The 25,316-nt window shown below is 41.4% G+C and overlaps 2 protein-coding genes across 3 annotated transcripts in view; one reads left to right on the top strand and one right to left on the bottom strand.

The window, feature by feature from the left end:
- The window catches only part of LOC143031017 (uncharacterized), a 46,135-nt gene that overhangs the window by 10,914 nt on the left and 9,905 nt on the right, over positions 1 to 25,316 (bottom strand). The gene's annotated exons all lie outside the window — the stretch shown is intronic.
- LOC143030233 (zinc finger MYM-type protein 1-like) lies at positions 4,495 to 25,010 on the top strand. The gene is made up of 3 exons (XM_076193393.1): positions 4,495 to 4,498; positions 6,015 to 6,555; positions 24,920 to 25,010. Exons 1-3 carry the CDS (start codon positions 4,495 to 4,497, stop codon positions 25,008 to 25,010), a joined length of 636 nt encoding a protein of 211 aa, XP_076049508.1.

Below are 25,316 nucleotides of genomic sequence, written 5' to 3'. Positions count from 1 at the left end.
TTATAGCTAGTTACATGATATGTACCATTTATAGAAGTTTCCAGAATGTAGTTTGTATTAATATTTCATTCATTCTATACTATGGGACTTATAGCCAGTGGAATGTATTTCTATCTTTAATAAATATTCAATATAATTATTAATTGAAATTCCTGAATAATTTGTCAACTGGCAGAGATGATTTTTATCTTTAAATAATTTAAACTAGCTACTTTACCTTTGTTGACAGTCTAATTAATTCAAATTATGTTAACATCTAGAACTCCATCATGTACACATGTACATGACAGTGTAGACAATAGTAAATATCCACTATGTATGCACTATGCACGTATGTCTTCATGTATATAAAAGTCAATGAAGTGTTTTTGTGTGGTTTACTGTTTTGTAGGAGCTATGTCATGCTAGGATAATGCCCTGAGATAAACTTTGACCAGTCTCAGAGGCCAGATGGGAATGACATCAGAGCATGTCACAGCATTTGGTGATAACTAAAAAGGGGAGGAACAACAGCAACTATGAACAGTGTGCACAGGGGAAGGTTGTCTCTCTCTTTCCTGAACTGATTCCTGGTTTTTATGATAACATGGTGAAATTAATTCTGCAGTAAGTACTAGGTAGGGCATCCTCCATTAACCTTTCCTCATCATGATTTGTCACATTTTTTCCTAATATTGTGATGGAAGGTTTATGAGAATGGACAAACGAAATAACAGATGATTTTTTTTGGAGGGGGAGGGGAGGGGCACAAAGCAAAAACAAATATATATAGCTAGAAGTGGCAACTCTGCCATGACAGATTTGAAAGTGCTCATAAGCTGGTAGATGATCATGAGCATAAATAATACCATTATATATTTAATATATATATGTTTATATGAATATACGTGCTTGTGTGCATATATATATATTTATCATACAAGTGAATGTTTCACAAAAAATAATATACATGAAAAATATATATAAAATGCTTGCTGAATAGGTGTGGGAGGCTGGTATATGGATCTGCAGAATAGGTTTCCATGTAGGGGCCAAGGAGTTAAGGAGTCAGAGTCGGAGGAATCAAAGGAGTCGGATTCGGAGTCGGCATCCTAGGAATTGGAGTCGGAGTCAGACCTTATACCATCCGACTCCGCAACCCTGTATATATGTGTATATATATATATATATATATATATATATATATATATATATATATATATATCAATGGCTTTTTCCCCCTTATAAGGGAGGTAGCCAAAAACGAAGGCATGAAATCCAATCCCACCCATTTTATCCTCAACATACTCTACTCCTACTCACCACCCCTCCCTCCCTCCTTCCCTCCTCCTGGATGACGGGTCATCCCTGCATCTCACCCACTGCCTTAGGTCAGAAGCAGAGTCTCAAAACACAGTACATAATAATAATAATATATGAAATAATAAATAGTACCACAGCACATAATAATAAAATATAAGAAATAACAAAAAATAGTGCCAAACATTAGGAGAGGAAGGGATTTGCTGGAAAGGTACGATAAGGGCAACGGATAATGGGGGAGGAATAATATTTGCTGTTGCCTCGAGATTCCCTGACTGAAATCCCGCCGACCCAAAAGGGGAAGAATCCCTTGGGTTCTCCCTTACAGAAACATTTGGAATGTTGTTCGTATTGTATCGACATGGAATGTTTTCTACGTTATCAGATGGTAAAAGGAGGAGGAAGAAGATAAGGAGGGGGAGGAGGAGGATAAGGAGTGGAGGAGGTGAAGGAGGAGGAGGAGGCAGAGGAGGATGGGGTGATGATAGGAGGAGGATGTGGTGAAGGAGTAAAACACATGAATCTTCTCTTCCTTAAAATAGCGTAGACTCCGAGGTGACTTGATACAGGTATTTAAGATTCTAAAGGGAATTGACATCAAAAGTGACAAAATTTTCACACTGAATGAGAATCTGACGAGAAATAATGGTCTCAAACTGTCAGGAAATAGATTTAATTCAGAAGTGGGTAGTAACAACTTCGTCAACCATGTAGTTAATGAATGGAACAAACTTCCTGCAGAGGAAGTGCAATGTAGTTCAGTTTGAAGCTTTAAGATTCATTTAAATAAACACCTAACCAAGATGCTGTAATGCCTGCCATTTATTTAATATTATTTGTTTGTTTATTACTACTTGCTTGATATTCATTTATTACTAGTTATCTGTCAATTTATTATTATTTACCATTTACCTGTTTGTTTATTATTTAACTATACTTATGCATTTATTTTATCATTTATATTATTATAATTTTTCTTTTTCTTTTATTTATCATTATTACATTTTTCCGCATCTGACCAAGTTATGGACCAAAAGGTCTCCTGCCAGCCATGCTCCTCCTTTGTAATCCTTTGGAATGAGGAGAGGGCAGAGGAGGAGGAGGAGGAGGAGGATGTGATGATAGGAGGAGGAGGAGAATGAAGAGAACGAGGAGGAGGATGTGATGATAGGAGGAGGAGAATGAGGAGGAGAGGGCAGAGGAGGAGGAGGGTGGAAGGAGGCAGAGGAGGAGTAGGAGAAGGAGTAGAAGGAGGAAGAGGAGCAGGACAAGGAGGAAGCAGAGGAGGAAGGATGATAATGAAGAGAATGAGGAGAAGAATGAGGAGGAGAAGAAGAATGAGGAGGAGGAGGAGGAGAAGGAGTAGAAGAATGGGGAGGAGAACGAAGAGAATGTGGAGTAGAAGAATGATGATGATGATGATGAGGAAGAGAAGGCAAGCTGTAGTTGGCTTCCAGCTCTCATTACGTAAAAAGTTGGAGTGAAAACGAAGTTGATACAAAGAAATCCTGGGCCTTGTCTGGGGATCAAACATCAGCCCCTCAAGGCTGCACCTCTAGATGGAGGTGACAGTTTGTCTTATTTATGATCTATATATTTTTATCTATTCATCACTATCATAATTTTTTTTGCATCCGACCTAGTTATGGACCAAATGGTCTCCTGTTTGCATGGTCCTCCTTTGCAAGGATATTTAATTCTTTATTCTTGTGCTCTTAAGAGAATTATTCTTAAACTGATTTTTTCATTTTTTTTTCTTTATAATTTCAGAGTAGTAGGATACAAGGGGTTGCTGATTAAGTGAAGCAGCTTTGCTGTGGATGTGCTGTGTCTTGCTACATTGCTTCTGACACAGGGCAGTGGGCAGGATGCAGGGATGATCTGTCATCCACAAGGAGCTAATGTGGGAGAGGGGAGTGGAAAGGGCAGTAGATGGGAGCAGAATGGGTGGGAGTAGGTATGTGCCCTTGACTTGGCTACCTCCCTTATAAGGGGGAAAAAGGCTCTTGGTATAAAGATGGATAGATAGAAGAATAGAAGTCTTAATTTGTGCCCTCAACACCTCCTCTCGCATCCTAAACATGTCAAAACGACTTACCCTCGTACATTCAGACTAAAATACTCTGAACACTTGGTGATAAATCGTACAGTTGCAATTAATTTTGCCGTGTTTAGCACCGCAAGCGGTGGGAGCTTCCTGACACAACCCTAATCATAACCTCTGTTGTTCAGTAAGCACTACATGATTGATATTGCTGCACAATATTTTGTATTTTATGGTATTACAGAACACTGGCCCAACACCATCTGCCATTTGGGTCATGACTAATACGTGGTTCCGGAGATCATGATCTCCTATCCCATTATGAACCATCCCTACACTGTCAACAATCCTGTATGATACAGAATATTATGCAATAATATTGATCATTTAGGGCCTGCTTGACATTGTAACAAAGAGGACCTACATGAGGGGAGGAGGGGGGGGTCCAAGAGGTAAGAGCGGCCCCACAGCGACCACGCAACATCTGCCGGCCCCCTCGAGGACAAGTGCTTTCTACAATTCAGTCTGACATACACTTTCATTCACACACACACAATGTTTGGATAAAAAAGGAAATGAATCCCGAGGAATTAGAGAAAGATAGGGAACCGAGAACCGAGAAGCGAGGCTAAGAAAACGGACTGAATTTTTTTTTTGAGAATGAGAAAATGGTACATCAGAAAAATGGAAACTTAAACCAAAGAAGAGAAGAGAAGAAAAAATTAAAAGTGGCATATACAAATATGGACGGTATATCAGGATTAAACAAACTGAATTACTATCTATCAATAGAGAAACCTGAAATGATGGGAATTACAGAGACAAAACTGAAAGGTCCAATACAATCAAGTATGGTGGGACATGGATTATACAACATTTGGTCAAAAAATAGGATAGACAAACAGGGGGGAGGAGTCATGCTATTGACTAGTAAGAGCCTAAATGTGATAAAGGCAGCAGAAGGAAAAGATAATGTGGAATTAATCACAGTTAAGGTCGAAAACAGCAGTATGAAAAGTAGAAGGTTCATAGTTGTTTATGTGCCACCAAAAACTAAGACCTGGACTGACAGCGAACACTCAAAATTACTAGAAGATACAGAGAATGAATTAACCGAGACACTGAAATATGGAGAAAATATAGTGATTATGGGTGAATTTAACGCAAAGGAAATAAATTGGGAAGAATTGACTATGGGAGGTGGAGACGAACTCTGGTGAAATGTCCTACTGGATATGACCATAGATTACACATTAACGCAATGGGTTAAAGAAAATATTAGATTTAGACAAAACGAAGAACCATCGAGACTAGATTTGGCATTCACCTCTGAACCAGAAACAGTGGAAGAAATAAATTATAAAACACCATTTGGGAAGAGTGACCACAAACTAATAGAGATCGAACTTAAGGAACAAAATGTGGTGAGAAGGAACGAGAAACATAGAGAAGGAAGACTGATGTACAAAACTGAATTTTGTAAAACTTAGGAAATTTTTTCCAAAATGCCTGTTGGGAAAAATGTGCAAATGATGAAACAAAGACAGAAGAGAAATGGAACATTTTCAAAGAAATATATAGAGGGAACAAACAAATATGTACCTAAGTGGAAACAGAAAAGGGAGTACATAAAGTGCTGGTATAATAAAAAGTGTAGCGATGCTAAAGTCAAAAGAGACAAAGATTGGAAAAAGAGAGAGAGAGAGAGAGAGAGAGAGAGAGAGAGAGAGAGAGAGAGAGAGAGAGAGAGAGAGAGAGAGAGAGAGAGAGAGAGAGAGAGAGAGAGAGAGAGAGAGAGAGAGAGAGACCAAAGGGCAAACATCCATTAAACTGAGAAATGAATACGTAGACATAAGAAGAGAGGAAAAAAGAAACTATGAAAATGACATAATAGCAAAATGCAAAGATCAACCTAAACTGTTCTACAGACATATAAACGACAAACTAAAGGAAATCAAGAATACACAGAAGATGTAGAAATGGTTGAAGTAACGACCAGACACGTTAAGTCTGTATTTACAATTGAAAGCTCACAATTGTGGGATGATAGTCAACAGGAAGGATCCCCTAAAATGGAAGAAATAATGGTGACACAGAAAGAAGTAAGAAACCAAATAAAGAAACTCGATGTCAGAATGTCACATAGGCCAGACAGAATAGCGAACTGGATATTAAAAGAATGCATAGACAAACTCTCAGACAAAATACACAAGATAATTGACTTCTCACTCAAAGAAGGAAAAGTACCACAATACTGGAAGAATGCTAATACTGTACCAATATATAAGGGAGGAAATAAAGAAAATCCAACAAATTATAGACCAGTATCCCTTACAAGCACAATTGCCAAAAATATGCAAGAGTTATTAAAAACAAATGGACTCACTTGGAAAAGAACAAAATATTAAACCCCAACCAATTTGGATTTAGAAGTGGAAGATCATGTACTCAAGATTGCTAGAACTAATACAAGAAAGAGATGGCTGGGCAGATTGTGCCTTCCTGGACCTACCAGGCGCGGATCCAGGGGTGGGGGTGGGGGTGCTGAGGAGGCTGAAGCCCCCCCCAAATTTGTTCTTCCATGAATCATTGTAAGGCTGTCATTTAATCGATTTGAGTATTTCCTGATGTTTTGCCAGGTCCGAGGGTTAAATATCCTTATTTGCAGGGCGATTGGTGCAAGAGAAGGTGGTAACATCAGTTTCCGGAGTCTTCGCCATCATGATGGACGAGACGACCGACGTTTCAGGAAAAGAACACGCCACCATTTGCATCCGTCACTTTAGCGGAGGTCAGCTAAGGGAGGACTTCCTTGGCTTTGTTCACGCCAAGGCTCGCCTCCTGCTTAGCACAGTAAAGAGTGTCGGCCTCAACATGGGCAACTGCCGTGGCCTCTGTTTTGATGGTATCAGTGCCATGATGGGAAAGTCTCGCAGGTGCGCAGCTGTGGTAGTGCGAGAATACCCGCTCGCAAAGACGATTCATTGTTTCAGTCATCGTCTCAACCTCGTCTTGACCAAGGCCTGTGACACCAAGGAGTTAAAGCTCGCTCTCCAGACTCCCAGCGAGGTGTATAACTACATATATTCCTCAAACATGCGCTCGATGAGGTTTACTGAGCTCGTCAAAGACCACACGTCCACGAAGCGGAAGAAGCTGGTCAGCCTCTGCGCTATTAGATGGATTGAGCGACACGACACAGTCATTGTGTTTATGGAATTCCTGCCAGTTATTGCCGTCTTTCTGGAGAACGAGAGCAACTCGGACGCGACGGCGGGACTACTACTAATAGCAATCCGAGAGCTGCGCTTTCTGATTGGTCTCGCCGTCGCTGAGTCTGTGCTAGCTCACACTGTGGAGCCGAGCCGAGCCCTGCAGTCCCCTATGGTCAATCTAGTCTCAGCGTACGCTACGATTGGTGATGTGGTGACGCATCTAAACAAGACCAGGGAAGGTGCACTGACCAGCTTCCAGGACATCTTCAAGAAGGCAGAGGGGCTCCTTCAGGAGATCGGTTCATCACACGATACCATTCCTGTACCTCGAGTTTGCAAACGCCAAACGCAGCGATCGAATTTACCCTTCCAGACAGCTGAGGAGTATTACCGAAGATCTGTATATGTCCCATTCCTCGACCATGTATTGACTGAGCTGCAGACCCGGTTCAGGAATGATACTATTCCTGTTGGCTTCAAGATCAAGAATCTGCTCAGCAGCGTTGATGGAGATGTTGCTGCTGTACTGGAAGCGGCAAAGGTTTATGAGGCTGACATCGAGACCTTGAGCCTCGTGAAGGCAGAAGCAGAGCGCTGGTATTCAACAACAATGAAGTTCGAATCCATTGGAGATGCCCTGGCCCACGCCCAGACCCGAATGTATCCGAACCTGGCCAAGCTCCTCCGAGTTTTGATCACGCTCCCAGTCTCGAACGCAGAGGCCGAGCGTTCATTTTCAACCCTGAAGCGACTGAAGACCTACCTAAGGAATACTATGGGTCAAGATCGCCTCAACGGCCTGGCGCTACTCGGCGTTCACAATGAAATCAATATTGAAATAGTGTAATCAATGTATTTGCCCCAAAAAACAGGAGGTTGATGTTCGTGTGAGATCCCATGAACAATGCTGTGTGTTATTAATGTAATTTAGATACTTTTATTAACAGGTTCAGAAGTTCATACACGTTTTTGTTTGTATTTCTGGTTTTTAAAGCTACTTTTTTTTTATTACTTCCATGAGTCCATGTGCACTAACACTACACACGGATCCTGCAATAATTTCTCTCTTTGCGAGAGTATAAGTGTGCCAGTGCCTTATCACTGACTAGCACAAGCGTGTAACAATATAAAACGAATATACATTCTATTATATATGTCTAAAATACAGAAAAATCTGAAAAACATTATCAAGTTAAGTATACCTCAGACTTCTGATACATCAGACTACTCAGAGGAAGGAATTCAGGTTAGCCCCCCCCCCCAAATTTTTATCCTGGATCCGCCACTGGGACCTACAAAAGGCTTTCAGCAAAGTACCACACAAAAAACTACCAAGAAAAATTGAACTAATAGGTGGAATACAGAGAAAACTATTGGAAAGGATGGGACACTTCTTGAAAGGAAGAAAATTGAGAGTGATACTTAGAGAAAAGAACTGAAAATGGGTAGACATGATAAATGGAGTGCCCAAAGGCTCAGTATTGGCTATGATAATGTTTGCTATTTATATAAACAATATGGATGAAGGAATTAAATGCTACATAAACTTCTTTGCACATGATGCAAAACTATTGAAGAGAGTGAGTAATGAAGAAGACTGTAAATCTTTTCAGGGAGATCTGGACAAAGTCTGGCACTGGAGTTAAAAAGAAGGAAGTCAATTTCAACATTAAAAAATGTAGTATAATGGAATTTGGAAAAAGCAAAAATACAATATCTGGTAAATGCAAAATTGGAACAAAAGAAGTTACAAAAGTAAATTCAGAAAGAGACCTAAGAGTGATCATTTCAAATGACATGACACCAGACAAACATGTAAACAAAATAGTTGGAGAAACCTGCAACTTAATAAGATCAATGAAAGTGGCCTTTGACTACCTGGACGAGGAGATGGTGAAGAAAATCCTATTTACACTGATAACACCAATATTTGAGTATGCAGCGGCACTATGGACACCCAGTACAAAAAAATAAATAAATAAATAAACAAATAAAAATAATAATAATAATAATAATTCAAAGAGCACTAACAAAGATGGCACCAACACTGAGTATGCTGACATATAAACAAAGATTGGACAAACTAAAATTATTAATTCTGGAGCAAAGAAGAGAAAGAGGCAATTTGATATCCATATATAGAATTATGAAAGGGATGGAAATCCTTGACAGGGATGATCTACTTAAATGGGACAGAAGAAATACAAGGGGACACAAGATAAAACTTAAGGAGAGTTACAGAAGAGATCTGAAAAAGAATAGATTTCCACATAGAGTGATAGATACATACATACATATACCAAGGCTTTTTCCCCCTTACTAGGGAGGTAGCCAAAAAGGAAAAGGCATAAAATCATTCCCACCCATTCCATCCCTGAAAACACTCCACACCCCTCCACCCTCCCTCCCATCTTAGCACCTCCTAGATGACGGGTCATCCCTGCACCTTGTCCACTGCCCTGGGTCAGAAGCAGTGTCATAAGACACAGCACATCCACAGCAAGGCCGCTTCATAAATCGGTGACCCCCCCTCTCTGTTCCCCCATATAAAGGAGAAGACGGGGAGAAATCCCTTCGGGCTGCGTCAAAATTTTGCTCACACACACTACCTCACCCATTCCACCTCATGCATCACATCATCTTCCATATACAACCATTCTGTCCTCCCCGTCTTCTGTCCTCTCCCGTCCTTCCTCAACAGACATTCCCCTCTTCCCCAAAGCCCCCTTCACCCCATCCATCCATCTCATCCTAGGACGTCTCCTCATGTTCACTCCCTCCACATCTGCTTTCCATACCTCTTTTACTAGTCTTTCTTCACTCATTCTTTCCATGTGTCCAAACCATCCTAATACTCTTTCATCCACCCTATCTCCCAACTCCCTTTCCACCCCTGTTCTCCTCCTCACCTCCTCATTTCTCACTCTATCTAGCCTAGTAACCCCCATCATACTTCTCAGACACTTCATCTCAAACACATTCAAGCTCCTTCTCTCTTCTTCTCTTATGTTCCATGTTTCTGCTCCATACAGTGCTGTTGGCACAATCACTCCTTCATACAGTCTCCTCTTAGTATCCATTCCCAAATTTCTATTTCTCATTACACTTTTTAATCCACCAAGGCATTTACTCACTTCTCTCAATCTACATTCTACATCTACCTTTACTCCACCTTTTCCTGCCACATTTGCACCCAAATATCTAAAACTATCCACTTCCTCCAGTTGCTCTCCCTTAATGCTCACTTCCAGATTACTGCCACTTTCACCCCTTGTACATCTCATCACCTTACTTTTACCCACATATATCTTCAGCTTTCTTCTATCACACACTCTCCCAAACTCTGTCACCAACTTCCTCAATCCCTCCTCCGATCCTGCCACAATCGCAGTGTCGTCAGCAAACAACTGGCTCACCTCCCACTTTTCTCCATTTTCTTTAACTATCTCCAATCCCTGACCCACTACCCTTGCATTTACCTCTCGCACTACCCCATCCATGTATAAGTTGAACAGCCAGGGTGACATGACGCATCCTTGACGAAGTCCCACCTTTACCTCGAACCACTCACTCTCTCCATTTCTAATCCTGACACAAGCTCTACTACTCTCATAAAAACTCTTGACAGCTCCCAGAAGCTTTCCTCCTATACCTTATATCCGCATAACCTCCCACAGTGCCTTTCTGTCTACCCTGTCATAAGCCTTTTCCAGATCCATAAAGGCCCAAAAAACATCCTTCCCCTTTCCTATAGCTTTCTCACATTTCTGTCTTATCACAAAGATCTGATCTACAGAATCTCTACCTGTCCTAAATCCACACTGTTCCTCTCCTAATCCTTTCAATCAAGATCCTCCCATAAGCCTTCCCAACTACACTTAACAAGCTAATCACTCTAAAACTACTACATTCACACTTGTCCCCCTTTCCCTTGTAAAGTGGCACTATACAAGCACTCCTCCAGTCCTCCGGCACTCTACCCTCTCTCCAACAAACATTAAATAACCTCACCAACCAGTCCATCACTGTACCTCCTTTTTTGAGACATTCTGCATGGCATCCATCCAGACCAGGTGCTTTACCTGCTTTCATCACCTTAACAGCTGCCTTCACTTCATCCTTCCTTATTTCTCCTCCATTTTCCTCACTCATCACTCTCATTTTCTTAGCATTTCCCACTGCAACTATCTTTCCCTCCCTATCCTCCTTCACGTTTTGCAACTCCATAAAATATTCTGCCCATCTTCCCCTTACTGCCTTCTCTTCCATTATCATCTCTCCATCTGCACCTTTTACCTTTTCTTCTCTACTTGATTCGCCTCCTTTTCCTCTCTTAATTTCTTTCCAAAACATCTTTTTATTACTCTCAAAATTTTCTGTCATACTCTTACCCCATTTTATATCTGCTCTCCTCTTTGCCTCCTTTACCTTTTTCTTTACTTCTCTTTTCTTTCCTTTGTACCTCTCATATGACTCCCTTGTCCTATTTTGTAACCAATCTGTGTAAGCTCGCTTCTTCTCTTCTACAACCTTCTTCATTTCCTCATCCCACCATTCACTACCCTTCCTTCTATTTCCTCCTGTCCTTTTGGTTCCACACACCATCTTTGCACACTTTGTGACTCCCTCCTTGAACCATCCCCATTCCTCCTCCACACCTACCTCTACTCTATCCTTCACTCCCTCCCACTCCTCCTTTAGCTTCTTCTTGTACTCCTTCTTTTCCTTTTCATTTAAAGAGTTCACTCTAAGCACCTCCCTACCCTTTGTCAAAAGGGTAGGGAGTGATAGATACATGGAATAAATTGAAAGAGAAAACAGTGAGTGCTAAAACTATACACGACTTTAAGAAAGAACTGGAGGCGGAAAGATACAACTGCGGATCCCTGTGAGCATAGCTCTTCTTCCACAAAATACAACTAGGTAAATACACACACACAATAGAATATCAGGACAATATAAAATTGGAACTAAGGAGGTAAAGAAAGTGGGATCTGAAAAAGATTTGGGAGTAATTATATCAAACGACTTGTCCTATGATAAACAAAATTGTCGGAGAATCCTATAACTTGTTAAAATCAATAAAAGTGGCATTTACACATTTCGACTATGAAACTATTAAAAAAATATTAGTCACACTGATAAGGCCTAGACTAGAATATGCAGTGACACTGCGGTCACCCAGTACCAAAAAGAATATAAAGAAAATAGAAAGAATCCAGAGAGCAGCCACAAAAATGGCCCCTGCACTTTAAACTTATCATATGAAGTGAGACTGGCTAAACTAGAGTTACAGACTCTATACAAGAGATCTGAAGAACAGTTTTCCACAGAGTGGTGGACACTTGGAACAAACTGGACAAAAAAATAGTGTGTGCAGAATCCATTCATGAGTTTAAGAGCAAACTAGACACTGCAAAATACAAAGGCAGGACACCATGAGCATAGCTCCCCTTCCTGTAAAATACAACTAGGTAAACTAGGTAAACACATACACAAACATATCCGAGGCAGTGCTATTTAGTTGTTGTTGTTGTTGTCGTTCCCTAGACTGTCTGTCCGAGCAGTCCCGTCTCCCCAAGGAAGGCCACAGCCGAAACTGGGTTTTCCCACAAATCCTTTATAGAGTGTATGTTGTGTTGTTTGCGTGCATGATTGTGTATAATGCAGTCTTCCATTATGTGTTGTATGGTATGGGGTGAAGTGTTACATCCTGGGCAGCTGTTCACAACACGGTCGTCCAGCCTCTTCTGGTAGCTTAGAAGTGCTGGGTGGTGACCGCATCGCAGTCTGGCCAAGTGGACTCTGTCCTTTCGTGGGAGAGAGGATTCAGAAGGGTGGATATCAGGGGGTCTGGCATGCAGCAGTGTGTTGTCTTTCAGTGTGTTAATGGAGCGGTGAGTGATATGATTATGAATATGTTTCCGGAGGCTGGTATTTGGTGGTTGTGGAGGAAGAGAAGAGAGTATCTGTGCGTAATAAAGGTCTTTGGGTGTAGTTTTAATGTTTCTTGGTGTGTGTGGGTGTTCTGCTATGTAGTGTAGCGGGTGTGATGTGTTTGTGGTGGCTGCAGCAAGTGTTTGTGTGCCTCTCATGTCGAGGTGGTCCTTGACTTTGAGGACTTTTGTTTCATGGTGTAAATGGTCTGTAGGTGTTGTATTTGTGCAGCCTGTAATTGTTTTTAGGGCTTTGTTTTGTATGATTTGAAGGGTGTTGTGGTGTGTCTCACTGAGATTAGGAGCCCATGCAGGACTCGCATAATTCATCACTGAGCGTATGCATTGTTTGTATATTGTTATATTAGTTTCTTTGTTTTGTCCAAATGTTGTTCCAGTGATTGACTTAAGTGCGTTAAGTCTAGGTGTGCATTTGTTTTTTATGTTTGTGATGTGTTGTTTGAAAGACATGGATGTATCGTATGTTACACCAAGAATTTTCGGTGTGTTTGTGTGTGGTATTAGAGTGTTGTTGATGTAGAGATGAGGTATGTATTTGTGTTCTTTTGTCCAGTTGGTGAGAAGTGTTGCTGTAGATTTGGTTGGAGCTATTTTGAGTCTGTTTGTGATGAACCATGTGTTGAGTGTGTCAAGGTAAGGCTGGATTATTTCTGCAGCTTTGTCTGTGTTATGATGTGTGCATGCGATTGTTATGTCATCTGCGTAGGAAGAGATTTGTATTTCTGAGGTGTCTGGTGTGGGTAAGTCATGCATGTATAGATTAAATAATGTGGGGGATAGAACTGAGCCCTGTGGTACTCCGTTCTTAATGTTTCTGATGTGCGATGATTGGCCATTATATGACACATGAGCATTCCTGCCTGCCAGATAATTGGCCAGCCATCTTTTGGTGTTATTGTGCATGTCTGTGTTATATATTTTATTTGTTAGGTTGTGGCGGGGGATAGCATCAAAAGCTTTACTAATGTCCAATGTTAAGGATAGCATCAAAAGCTTTACTAATGTCCAATGTTATAAGAAGTGTTCTGTGGTGGGGCCTATCTGAATTGATGCCATCTAAAATTCTTTGTGTGAGGTTTGTCAGAAGAGTGTTTGTGGAGTGTAGTGGCCTAAAACCGTGTTGTGAGTCAGCAAGGGGAATATATGGTGTGACAAGTTTAAGTATTAGGCGTTCAATGACTTTAGAGGGGGTGCAGAGAAGTGTGATTGGGCGGTGCGATGTTGGGATTGTTGGGTCTTTGTTCGGTTTTGGAATGGTGATTATTTTACCATGCTTCCAGATGTCGGGTATAGTGTTGTGTGAATAGCTGTAGTTTGCAATGTTTGTGAGTGCGTGTATACCTTGTGGTCCAATGTATTTTAGGTGGATGTTGCTTATGTTATCAGGGCCACAGGCAGATGAGTGCTTGAGATTATGCATTATGAGTTTTGTCTGACTGTCTATGAAGGGTGTATAGTCTGAGTCTGTGGGGAAGTCTTTCTTACGTCGAATGGTGCGTCGGTCGTCTGGGTGAGATGTAAGATGGCTCGTCTGTGCAAAATGACGTAAGAGTGCGTTTGCTTGTTGTCTGTTTGAGGGTAGATTATCTGTTGTTGTGATTATTGCTGCGTGAGAGCGTGTAGTGTTAGTGTTGGATAGTGTGATGCTGTTGAGTGTTTTGTACAATTTGCTGGTGTTTGTTTTATGATCACGTGTATTGATAAAGTTTTGCCAATTTTGTGTTTTTTGTTCATGTATTTTATTGGCAATCACAGTGTTTAGTGTTTGTATTTGGTCTGCTATGTTTTGAGGGATAGGTGTGGGGGTATCGTGTTTAAGTGTGTCACGTTGTCTGATGAGGCCTTGGATTTCTGGTGTGAAGTTGGGGTTGTGTGATTTTCTGTTGCCTCTAGGGATGTATCTCTTGTCTGCGTTTTGTATGATTGTATTAAAAGCGTGCACAGCATTGTTTATGTTTGTGATTGGTGTACTGTTAAGTGTTTCAAAATGTTGTTCTGTCTCTTCAGTAAAAGCTTCCCAGCTAGCTCTCTTGTAATTGGTGTAAGTGTGTCTGTGGCCAGCTGGGGTGCATCTTGTTTTGGTGGTGATGATGATTGGAAGGTGGTCAGAGCCAAGGGCTCCGACCACTCTCCATGATGTTGTTGGGGTTAGGCAGGGGGAGCAAAAGGTGATATCAGGAGAGGAGGGAGTGTAGAGGGCTTGGTATGGGATATGTGTATGATTATGCGTGTTGTTCATGATAGTCAATGAGTCGAATTGAGTCTGTATATCAAGCCCTCTGTCTGTGTCAGGGTTGTCGACATACCAGGCAGACGACTTGGCGTTGAAGTCACCACCCATGATCAGGTTGGGGATTGAGGTTAGTTGGCTAAGTTGAGGTCTGAAGGTGTTTGGAACTGTGGGGGATGATTGGGGGGGAATGTACATGTTAACTATTGTCAGTGTTGAATTGTTGCCTGTGCGGATTCGAATGGATTGGGTTTCTGTTGTGTTATCTGTGGTAGGGAGGAGAATTTTGGTTGTGGCACTTGTGTCCACAAAACAGATGGAGTGGTGGATCAGGGTGATGAGTCCACCGCCATTGCCATCAGTCCGGTCTTGTCTGATGGTGGTGTAATTATGAAATGATGGTGTTTTGTGTGAGTGTCTTAGTTTTGTTTCTTGTAAAATCGCAATGTGTATGTTGTGTTGTTTAAGAAAGTGTTCAAGTTCATGTTTTTTAGTGTTGATACCGTCAATGTTGTGTTGTAATATGTTGATGTTGTGTGTTTTGTATGTGTTGTATGTTGCCGTTTGGGGTTGAGGTTGGGGTGGTAGTGGGGAAGGTGTAGGATCTGGGTCAGAGGGGGGGAAAGGAGAGATCGGGGACAAAGGAATGGGAGTACTAATCGGGGGTAAGGGCAAAGGGAAATTGGGAGTGGGTAAGGGTGTGGGCTGTGGTTGGGGAGGTGGGAGTGGAGTTACTAGAGGGCAGGTAGGACATGTCCAAGTGTTTGTGTATTGGTTTGTGTCAGCAAGTGTTGTACAAGTGAGGTGGGCCCAGTTTTTTGCACATATTGCACTGAACTGAGCCCTTTGTCTGTCTGCTCGAAGTAATGGGTTTAGAGCATGTTGGGCATGTGTATTTTGTGGTGGGCCCAGGATTGCTCTCTACATCTCCAGCTAAAAGTAGAAGAGGATGGGTGATCGCCGGAAAATCACCCCTTGGTGCAGAAAAAAACGTAAACATTGTGTGTTGGAAAAAAGGATTGTGGTACTCCCCCAGGTAGGCGTAGCTCCTCCTTGGGGATCGGTGCAATCTGTGTAGAGCTGATGGCCAGGTCCTGGAGCTGTGCAACGTCTACGTCGTGGGACCACCCCCCAACCCCAAGAGTTGGGGGCCAATCAGTGCTATTTAGTAGAGCTCAAAGCTTTAAGAATCCTTTAGATAAACACCTAAGGAATATGCTACAATACCTGCCATTTATTTTATTTTAGTTTATTATCATCATTTAAATATGTTCTTATCTATGTTTATTATATATCTATATTATTTAATCACTCTTTTATGCATTTATTATTTTTTCTGCATCCGACCTAGTTATGGACCAAAAGGTCCCATGTTGACATGTTCTTCCTTTGTAATCTGGGTTGCGGAGTCGGATGGTACAAGGTCTGACTCCGACTCCTTTGATTCCTTCAACTCCAACTCCTTTGATTCCTTCAACTCCGACTCCTTAACTCCTTGACCCCTATGTGGAAATCTATTCTGCAGATCCATATACCAGCCTCCCACACCTATTCAGCAAGCATTTTATAAATAGTTTTCATGTATATTATTTTTTGCGTGAAACATTCACTTGTATGATAAATATACTCACATATACACTCACCCAGCTTTATATATACAACCACTCCTCGTTTAACACGACAATTAGGACCAGCGGCGCCGTCATTAACCGAACTGATTGTTAAGCAAAAGTGTATACATATACTTACATGTCCAATGTCCAGCAATACATGTATCTTTATTTTCGTGTATTTTCCCTCTTTTATACAGTGGTTAGGTTCCTGAAATTACCGTGTATGACAAAATCCGCGTATGCTGACATTCCATATTAAATACCGGCGTATTTTCTTTAGTTTCGACCATGGGTGCAATATAGCAATACAAAATCAATTATTAATTTTGTAAATTAAAATGTATCAACATAATATGCAATTTTGTGGGTGGAAAATAAAATAAAAAATACCTTGCTACAAGCAAATATGTTAATGAACGAAGTCGGTAGCGTAGGATCGGGACGCCATCTTGTCATCTGTCAATGGGACCTTTCGCAGTCAGGCTCGTAGATGCCTATTAGCGCTAGAATTTTTAATTGTCTCAGATTTCACGAGGCAAAGGGGTGACTTAGCTAATTTGGAAACCGATATTTTAAAAAAATACGATATAAATTGCTGCATAAGTGTATTTACAATTAAAAACATGACTTTTAATGTTATAATTTTCACTTACTGGTGTGTGATAAGGCTTTGTTAATTTAATTAGAAGATAAAACTAAAAATAGGTAATTATTTTTACTGAAGTAAGTATGAGGGTATTGGCTGCTTGTTACTGTGGCAAAGTAGCATGCAGTTGGTACTTTAGGGTCTATATGGGGCGCCCCTGCGGACCAGAGCCACACATCATTTTGTCTATGATAGAGGAAAACTCTTCATAGAGAAATGATGACACTTTTATACTATGACTGTCCCTCTGTTATACTGTCCCCCAACCTCTTGCTGCTGTCCTGTACCATTTCTCTGAGTATTTATTTTCTGCTGTGGGGGAATTTCCCTGTGGTGGGGGAAAAGAATACTGCCACCATGTATTTCCACTTGGATCGTAAGAGGCGAGAAGAAAGGGACGGGGATGGGGACTAGGCATCCTTCTCCTTGTAGCCCCAGAGGGGACATTCTTAAACGAAAAAGCAAAGGCATAAGAGGGTCTGGGAGTTTTCGAACCAGCACCCTAAGGTTTGGGTCTTTTAATGTGCGTGGATGTGGTACAGATGAGAGTAAAAGGGAAGAGATAGGTAGTATGTTTGTGAAAAAAAAGATGGATGTGTTGGCTTTGAGTGAAACTAAGTTGAAAGGGAAGGGTGAGTGTAAGTGGGAGGTTATCAGGAGTGAAGAGAGGGCGAAGGAGGGAAGGGGTGGCTATACTAGTAAGTGAAGAGATAGGTGAACATGTAGTGGAGTGGAAGGAGGTTTCCTCAAGGATAATGTGGATGAAGATGAAACTGGGAGAGATGTGGGTCTTTGTAAGTGCATATGGGCCTGGCAGTGAGAAGAGTGTAGAAGAAAGGGAGGCCTTTTGGATAGATTTAAATGAGTGCATAGAGGACTTAGGGAGAAATGTCAATGTAATGGTACTGGGATACCTTCATGCTAGGGTAGGAAATGGTCCAATTGATGGAGTGGTTGGGAAATGTGGAGTTCCAGGAAAGAATCGTAGTGGAGAGTTGATGGTGGAAATGTGTCTTGAGAGAGAGTTGATGATAGCAAATACAGTGTTTCAGAAGAAAGTCAAGTATAAGTACACATGGGAGAGGGTGGTGGAGGGAAGGGTGGTAGATAGAGCATTGATGGATTATGTAGTGGTAAATAGGACTATGATAGGAAGAGTTAAGGATGTACATGTGCTAAGGGGAGAGGGTGGGGGAATATCAGATCATTGTTTGGTGGAAAGTAAGTTGAGAGTGGAGGATAGATGGAGAAAGAGGAAAGGGACAAAAGGTAGGGAGGTGCTTAGAGTGAACTCTTTAAATGAAAAGGAAAAGGAGAAGGAGTACAAGAAGAAGCTGGAGGAGGAGTGGGAGGGAGTGAAGGATAGAGTAGAGCTAGATGTGGAGGAGGAATGGGGATGGTTCAAGGAGGGAGTCACAAAGTGTGCAAGGATGGTGTGTGGAACAAGAAGGACAGGAGGAAATAGAAGGAAGGGTAGTGAATGGTGGGATGAGGAAACAAAGAAGGTTGTAGAAGAGAAGAAGCGAGCTTTCACAGATTGGTTACAAAATAGGACGAGGGAGTCATATGAGAGGTACAAAGAAAAGAGAAGTAAAGCAAAAGGTAAAGGAGGCAAAGATGAGAGCAGATGTGAAGTGGGGTAAGGGTATGACAGAATTTTGAAAGTAATAAAAAGATGTTTTGGAAAGAAATTAAGAGAGGAGGAGGAGGCGAATCAAGTAGAGAAAAAAAGGTAAAAGGTGCAGATGGAGAGATGATAATGGAAGAGAAGGCAGTAAGGGGAAGATGGGCAGAATATTTAAGGGAGTTGCTTAATGTGAAGGAGGATAGGGAGGGAAAGATAGTTGCAGTGGGAAATGCTAAGAAAATGACCATAATGAGTGAGGAAAATGGAGGAGAAATAAGGAAGGATGAAGTAAAGGCAGTTGTTAAGATGATGAAAGCAGGTAAGGCACCTGGTCTGGATGGATGCCATGCAGAATGTCTCAAAAAATGAAGTACAGTGATGGTGGACTGGCTGGTGAGGTTATTTAATGTTTGTTGGAGAGAGGGTAGAGTGCCGGAGGACTGGAGGAGTGCCAGTATAGTTCCACTTTACAAGGTAAAAGGGGACAAGTGTGAATGTAGTAGTTTCAGAGGGATTAGCTTGTTAAGTGTAGTTGGGAAGGCTTATGGGAGGATCTTGATTGAGAGGATAAGGAGAGGAACAGAGGGAGTAATTGGTGAGGAACAGTGTGGATTTAGGATGGGTAGAGGTTGTGTAGATTAGATCTTTGTGGTAAGACAAATATGTGAGAAAGCTATAGGAAAGGGGAAGGATGTTTTTTGGGCTTTAATGGATCTGGAAAAGGCTTACGATAGGGTAGACAAACCGGCACTGTGGGAGGTTATGCAGATATATGGGATAGGAGGAAAGCTTCTAGATGTCAAGAGTTTTTATGATAGTAGAGCTTGTGTCAGGATAAGATATGGAGAGAGTGAGTGGTTCGAGGTAAAGGTGGGACTTCGTCAAGGATGCGCTATGTTGCCCTGGCTGTTCAACTTATACATGGATGGGGTAGTGCGAGAGGTAAATGCAAGGGTAGTGGGTCAGGGATTGGAGATGGTTAAAGAAAATGGAGAAAAGTAGGAGGTGAGCCAGCTGTTGTTTGCTGACGACACTGCGATTGTGGCAGGATCGGAGGAGGGATTGAGGAAGTTGGTGGCAGAGTTTGGGAGAGTATGTGATAGAAGAAAGCTAAAGATAAATGTGGGTAAAAGGTGATGAGATGTACAAGGGGTGAAAGTGGCAGTAGACTGGAAGTGAGCATTAAGGGAGAGCAACTGGAGGAAGTGGATAGTTTTAGATACTTGTGTGCAAATGTGGCAGGAAAAGGTGGAGTGAAGGTGGAGGTACAATGTAGATTGAGAGAAGCGAGTAAATGCCTTGGTGGATTAAAGAGTGTAATGAGGAATAGACATTTGGGAATGGATGCTAAGAGGAGACTGTATGAAGGAGTGATTGTGCCAACAGCACTGTATGGGGCAGAAACATGGAACATAAGAGAAGAAGAGAGAAGGAGTTTGAATGTGTTTGAGATGAGGTGTCTGAGAAGTATGATGGGGGTTACTAGGCTAGATAGAGTGAGAAATGAGGAGGTGAGGAGAAGAATGGGGGTGGAAAGGGAGTTGGGAGATAGGGTTGATGAAAGAGTATTAGGATGGTTTGGACACATGGAAAGAATGTGTGAAGAAAGACTAGTAAAAGAGGTATGGAAGGCAGATGTGGAGGGAGTGAACATGAGGGGACGTCCTAGGATGAGGTGGATGGATGGGTTGAAGGGGGCTTTGGGGAAGAGGGGAATGTCTGTTGAGGAAGGGCAGTAGAGGACAGAAGACAGGAGTGAATGGAGAATGGTTGTATATGGATGATGTTGTGATGCATGAGGTGGAATGGGTGGGGTCGAGGTATTATGTGAGCAAAATTTGACGCAGCCTGAAGGGATTTCTCCCCGTCTTCTCCTTTTATGCATGGGGGGATGGAGAGGGGGGTCGCCAATTTAATGAAGCGGCCTTGCTGTGGATGTGCTGTGTCTTGCGACACTGCTTCTGACCCAGGGCAGTGGACAAGGTGCAGGGATGACCCGTCATCCAGGAGGTGCTAAGATAAGAGGGAGGGTGGAGGAGTGTGGAGTGTATTCAGGGATGGAATGGGTGGGAATGATTTTATGCCTTTTCCTTTTTGGCTACCTCCCTTGTAAGAGGGAAAAAGCCTTGGTATATGTGTGTGTAAGTATGAGCTGTAAAAATAAAGAGGATGTTGATTTCGATTTGTGCATTTTATCTGAGTGTTGAAAAATAATGGATATCACCGTCATGTCCTGTATATGAAGATAATCAGTGAGATAAAATATAACAACAGTGATGGCGGATGTTAAGGTGAGTTACGTTTGTGTAAAGAATAGCCTCTTAGATCTGCTGGGAGCTATTTTCAAACAAATATGACTAATTGTACGTGTGCCGTGCCAGACTGCACGTCAGATTCAGAAAAAATAAGAGAGACAAACATTAATTGTACCAGAAAAATCGTAATCCTACCGTCTTCGATGCAAAATTATATTTTCTATACATTACATGGATTTGCCTATTGCTTGGAGCATTCAAATGAAAGTATATATCAGTATACGTCCATTGAAGTCGGTAGAAAATGACAAATTGCTTGGCTTGATACAATTATAGGCTGTTTTACGAATATCATCTGTAATTATAGAGGCTCAAACAATGCTATATGTTGTTTGCAATCATGAAATTAATTGACTTAACTTTCAGACACAATAATGTACAATGACACACCTCTGTAAGCTTATAAAACTTGCCCAAAAAAAGTATCTATTTTCCGGCAAGAATTACAAAATATGGCGGTATCTGGTATCAAATCGCTCACTGCGAAAGGTCCCATTGATGGCCTCGGTACTTCCAATAGTACCTCGCCAGGTATATTTTCTTGAAGGAATGTTATGGAGTGGAGATTCATGCATTCCTTCAAGCTGCAAGAACTTTTGTATACCCCCGCAAGCTGAGAGAGTGGTAAAAGCCCGCCAACGTCTCTCACAACGACGACGAGGACGATTCAGATGACATTTAATTTGCAGGTAATGATTTATTAAACACAGGTTAGGTTAGTTCAGTTTAGGTTAGACGAATTTATCATCCTTTCATTTCTTTGACGTCGGCATCTATCATAACAAGCATGGCATACCATTCGTCCGACACGACTTCATTACTTACGAAATCTGTTATAGTACCTTTTTTTCCGCTTACAAAATTGCATATTACGCTGATACATTATAATTCACAAAATAATTGATTTTTTATTGCTATATTGCGCCCATGGTCGAAACTAAAAATTTACCAATACCGGTATATACTGTACCCCAGGTAGTTTTTGCAGCTTGCAGGATGGTAATATAGACCTAAGCTTCAGAGCACTTTACCTCACAGCTAATATCGGCCGTACAAGTTCATTTATAACATCATACAAATTTGCCTCGGCCAACTTATCGTACATGACGTCGTAACTTCGGGAAATTTACGTTAAACGAATAGTGGTCTGTCATAAAGCCAGTCATTACTCCGCGTTGTCATTAACCGAGTAGGTCGTTAGACGAGGAGTGGTTGTATATGGTCACAAGCACGTATATTCGTATAAACATATATATTAAATATATAATGGTATTATTTATGCTCATGATCATCTACCAGCTTATGAGCACTTTCAAATCTGTCATGGCAGAGTTGCCACTTCAAGCTATGTATTTTCTTTTTCCTTTGTGCCCCTCCCCTCACCCCCACAAAAAAATCATCTGTTATTTCATTTGTCCATTCTCATAAACCTTCTATCACAATATTAGGAAAAAATGTGACAAATCATGATGAGGAAAGGTTAATGGAGGATGCCCTACCTAGTACTTAATGCAGAATTAATTTCACCATGTTATCATAAAAACCTGGAATCAATTCAGGAAAGAGAGAGACAACCTTCCCCTGTGCACACTGTTCATAGCTGCTGTTGTTCCTCCCCTTTTCAGTCATCATCAAATGCTGTGACATATGCTCTAATGTCATTCCCATCTGGCCTCTGAGACTGGTCAAAGTTCATCTCAGGGCATTATCCCAGCATGACATAGCTCCTACAAAACAGTAAACCACACAAAAACACTTCCATTGAGGATCGGTGCCACCTGCGTAGAGCTGATGGCCAGGGTTGATTGCTGCTGATTGCTCCAGAAACATATTCATAATCATATCACTCACCACTCTATTAACACACTGAAAGACAACACACTACTGCATGCCAAACCCCCTGATATCCACCCTTCTGAATCCTCGCTCCCACGAAAGGACAGAGTCCACCTGGCCAGACTGCGGTGCGGCCACCACCCAGCACTTCTAAGTTACCAGAAGAGGCTGGATGACCGCATTGTGAACAGCTGCCCGGGATGTAACACATAATGGAAGACTGCATTATACACAATCATGCACGCAAACAACACAACATACACTCTATAAAGGATTTGTGGGAAAACCCAGTTTCGGCTGTGGCATTCCTTGGGGAGAATGGGACTGCTCGGACAGACAGTCTAGGGAACAACAACAACTTCCATTGACTTTAACATACATGAAGACGTATGTGCATAATGCATACGTAGTGGATATTTACTATTGTCTACACTGTCATGTACATGTGTACATGATGGAGTTCTAGATGTTAACATAATTTGAATTAATTAGACTGTCAACAAGGGTAAAGTAGCTAGTTTAAATTACTTAATGATAAAAATCATCTCTGTCACTTGACAGTTGACAAATTATTCTGGAATTTGAATTAATAATTATATTTATTAAATATCTATTGAAAATGGAAATACATTCCACTGGCTATAACTCCCATAGTATAAAATGAATGAAACTAATACAAACTACATTCTGGAAACTTCTATAAATGGTATATATCCTGTACCTAGCTATAAAACTATTCTATACTGGATGGTTATTAAATTTTCTCAACACAAAAGATATCAAAATTTTTAGATTTTTTAAACTTGGAATAATGAGACCTACTGCTTTCTATTTGCACAATAGCAACAAATTATTTCACAGTGCAATCTTTAGATGATATTTTACAGCTATTGTTGGCTTGCCAATTACTGTAATGGTAAAAATGCAGACAAAGCTTTCAAGAATATAAAATATATATACTGTACCTTGAATACACCCGTATTATTACATTAATAACTAGGTTAAAATTTCAATCTATAAAAATTTCTTATAACAAAATATTTTATATGTTCCTTGAATCTACCAGTATTATTACATTAATAACAAGGTTAAAGCTCAAATCTATACAAGTTTCTTATTTGTAAACATTAAAAAAATAGGTTTTATTCATAATATTCATAATATGAGGAATAGACATTTAGGAATGGATGCGAAGAGGAGACTGTATGAAGGAGTGATTGTGCCAACAGCACTGTATGGGGCAGAAACGTGGAACATAAGAGATGAAGAGAGAAGGAGTTTGAATGTGTTTAAGATGAGGTGTCTGAGAAGTATGGTGGGGGTTACTAGGCTGGATAGAGTAAGAAATGAGGAGGTGAGGAGGAGAACAGGGGTGAAAAAGGAGCTGGGAGATAGGGTTGATGAAAGAATATTAGGATGGTTTGGACACATGAAAAGAATGAGTGAAGAAAGACTAGTAAAAGAGGTATGGAAGGCAGATGTGGAGGGAGTGAACATGAGGGGACGTCCTAGGATGAGGTGGATGGATGGGGTGAAGGGGGCTTTGGGGAAGAGGGGAATGTTGAGGAAGGAAGGGAGAGGACGGAAGACAGAGGTGAGTGGAGAGTGGTTGTATATGGATGATGTGATTGCGTGAGGAGGAATGGGCGGGGTGGGTGGGGGTTGGGGTAGTATGTGTGAGTAAATTTTGACGCAGCCCGAAGGGATTTCTCCCCGTCCTCTCCTTATATGCAAGGGGGGACGGAGAGGGGGGGGTCGCCGATTAAATGAAGCGGCCTTGCTGTGGATGTGCTGTGTCTTGCGACACTGCTTCTGACCCAGGGCGGTGGGCAAGGTGCAGGGATGACCCGTCATCCAGGAGGTGCTCAGATGAGAGGGAGGGTGGGAGGGGTGTGGAGTGTATTTAGGGATGAAATGGGTGGGTGTTTTTATGCCTTTCCCTTTTTGGCTACCTCCCTTGAAAGGGGGAAAAAGCCTTGGTATATGTATGTATGTATAGAACTTATAGACTACTCAATTGAAATTTGCAAATAAAAATTTAATAATTTGTTCTTAAAAACAAGATGGCTTCAGTGAGTTTCTCTTTCATTGAAGCCCTTTGGTCTGTCCTAATTAGCCTTTGTGCTAAAAACAGACGTTCAATGCTCACTTGTGTTGGAGGAAGTGCTGCTGCCAACAACGCAGACTCTTTCACTATCTCAGGGTATTGCTTTATAGCTTCATGAACATTCAACTTTGACTTTCTATCTGTTCTACTTGCTGTAATGCAGCATGGAAGTCTAGCTTGAAACTTGCTATTGCTAAGCCTTTATTCACTGAAGGTGGAGTTTTAGCTGTTTCCTCTAGCTTATGCCACTTTGACCTTGCTTTATGATCTTGTTGATCCAGAACTTTTCAAAATCCTTTTCACTGCAGGTTCCCTCGGAGTCTGTGGAACTTGAAATAGTGTCTGGATCTTCAGTAGATGCCTTTGCATCTAAGCCCAAAATCCTCATGGCAAGGTCACAAAGTGCCAATTTTGCTTCATCTCT

The sequence above is a fragment of the Oratosquilla oratoria genome, chromosome 12 (genome assembly GCF_046742065.1).
Source record: "Oratosquilla oratoria isolate Oo_2021 chromosome 12, ASM4674206v1, whole genome shotgun sequence".
Lineage (NCBI taxonomy): Eukaryota > Metazoa > Arthropoda > Malacostraca > Stomatopoda > Squillidae > Oratosquilla > Oratosquilla oratoria.
Note: the sequence above shows the minus strand (reverse complement) of the source record. Positions and strands in the feature narration are given on the sequence as shown.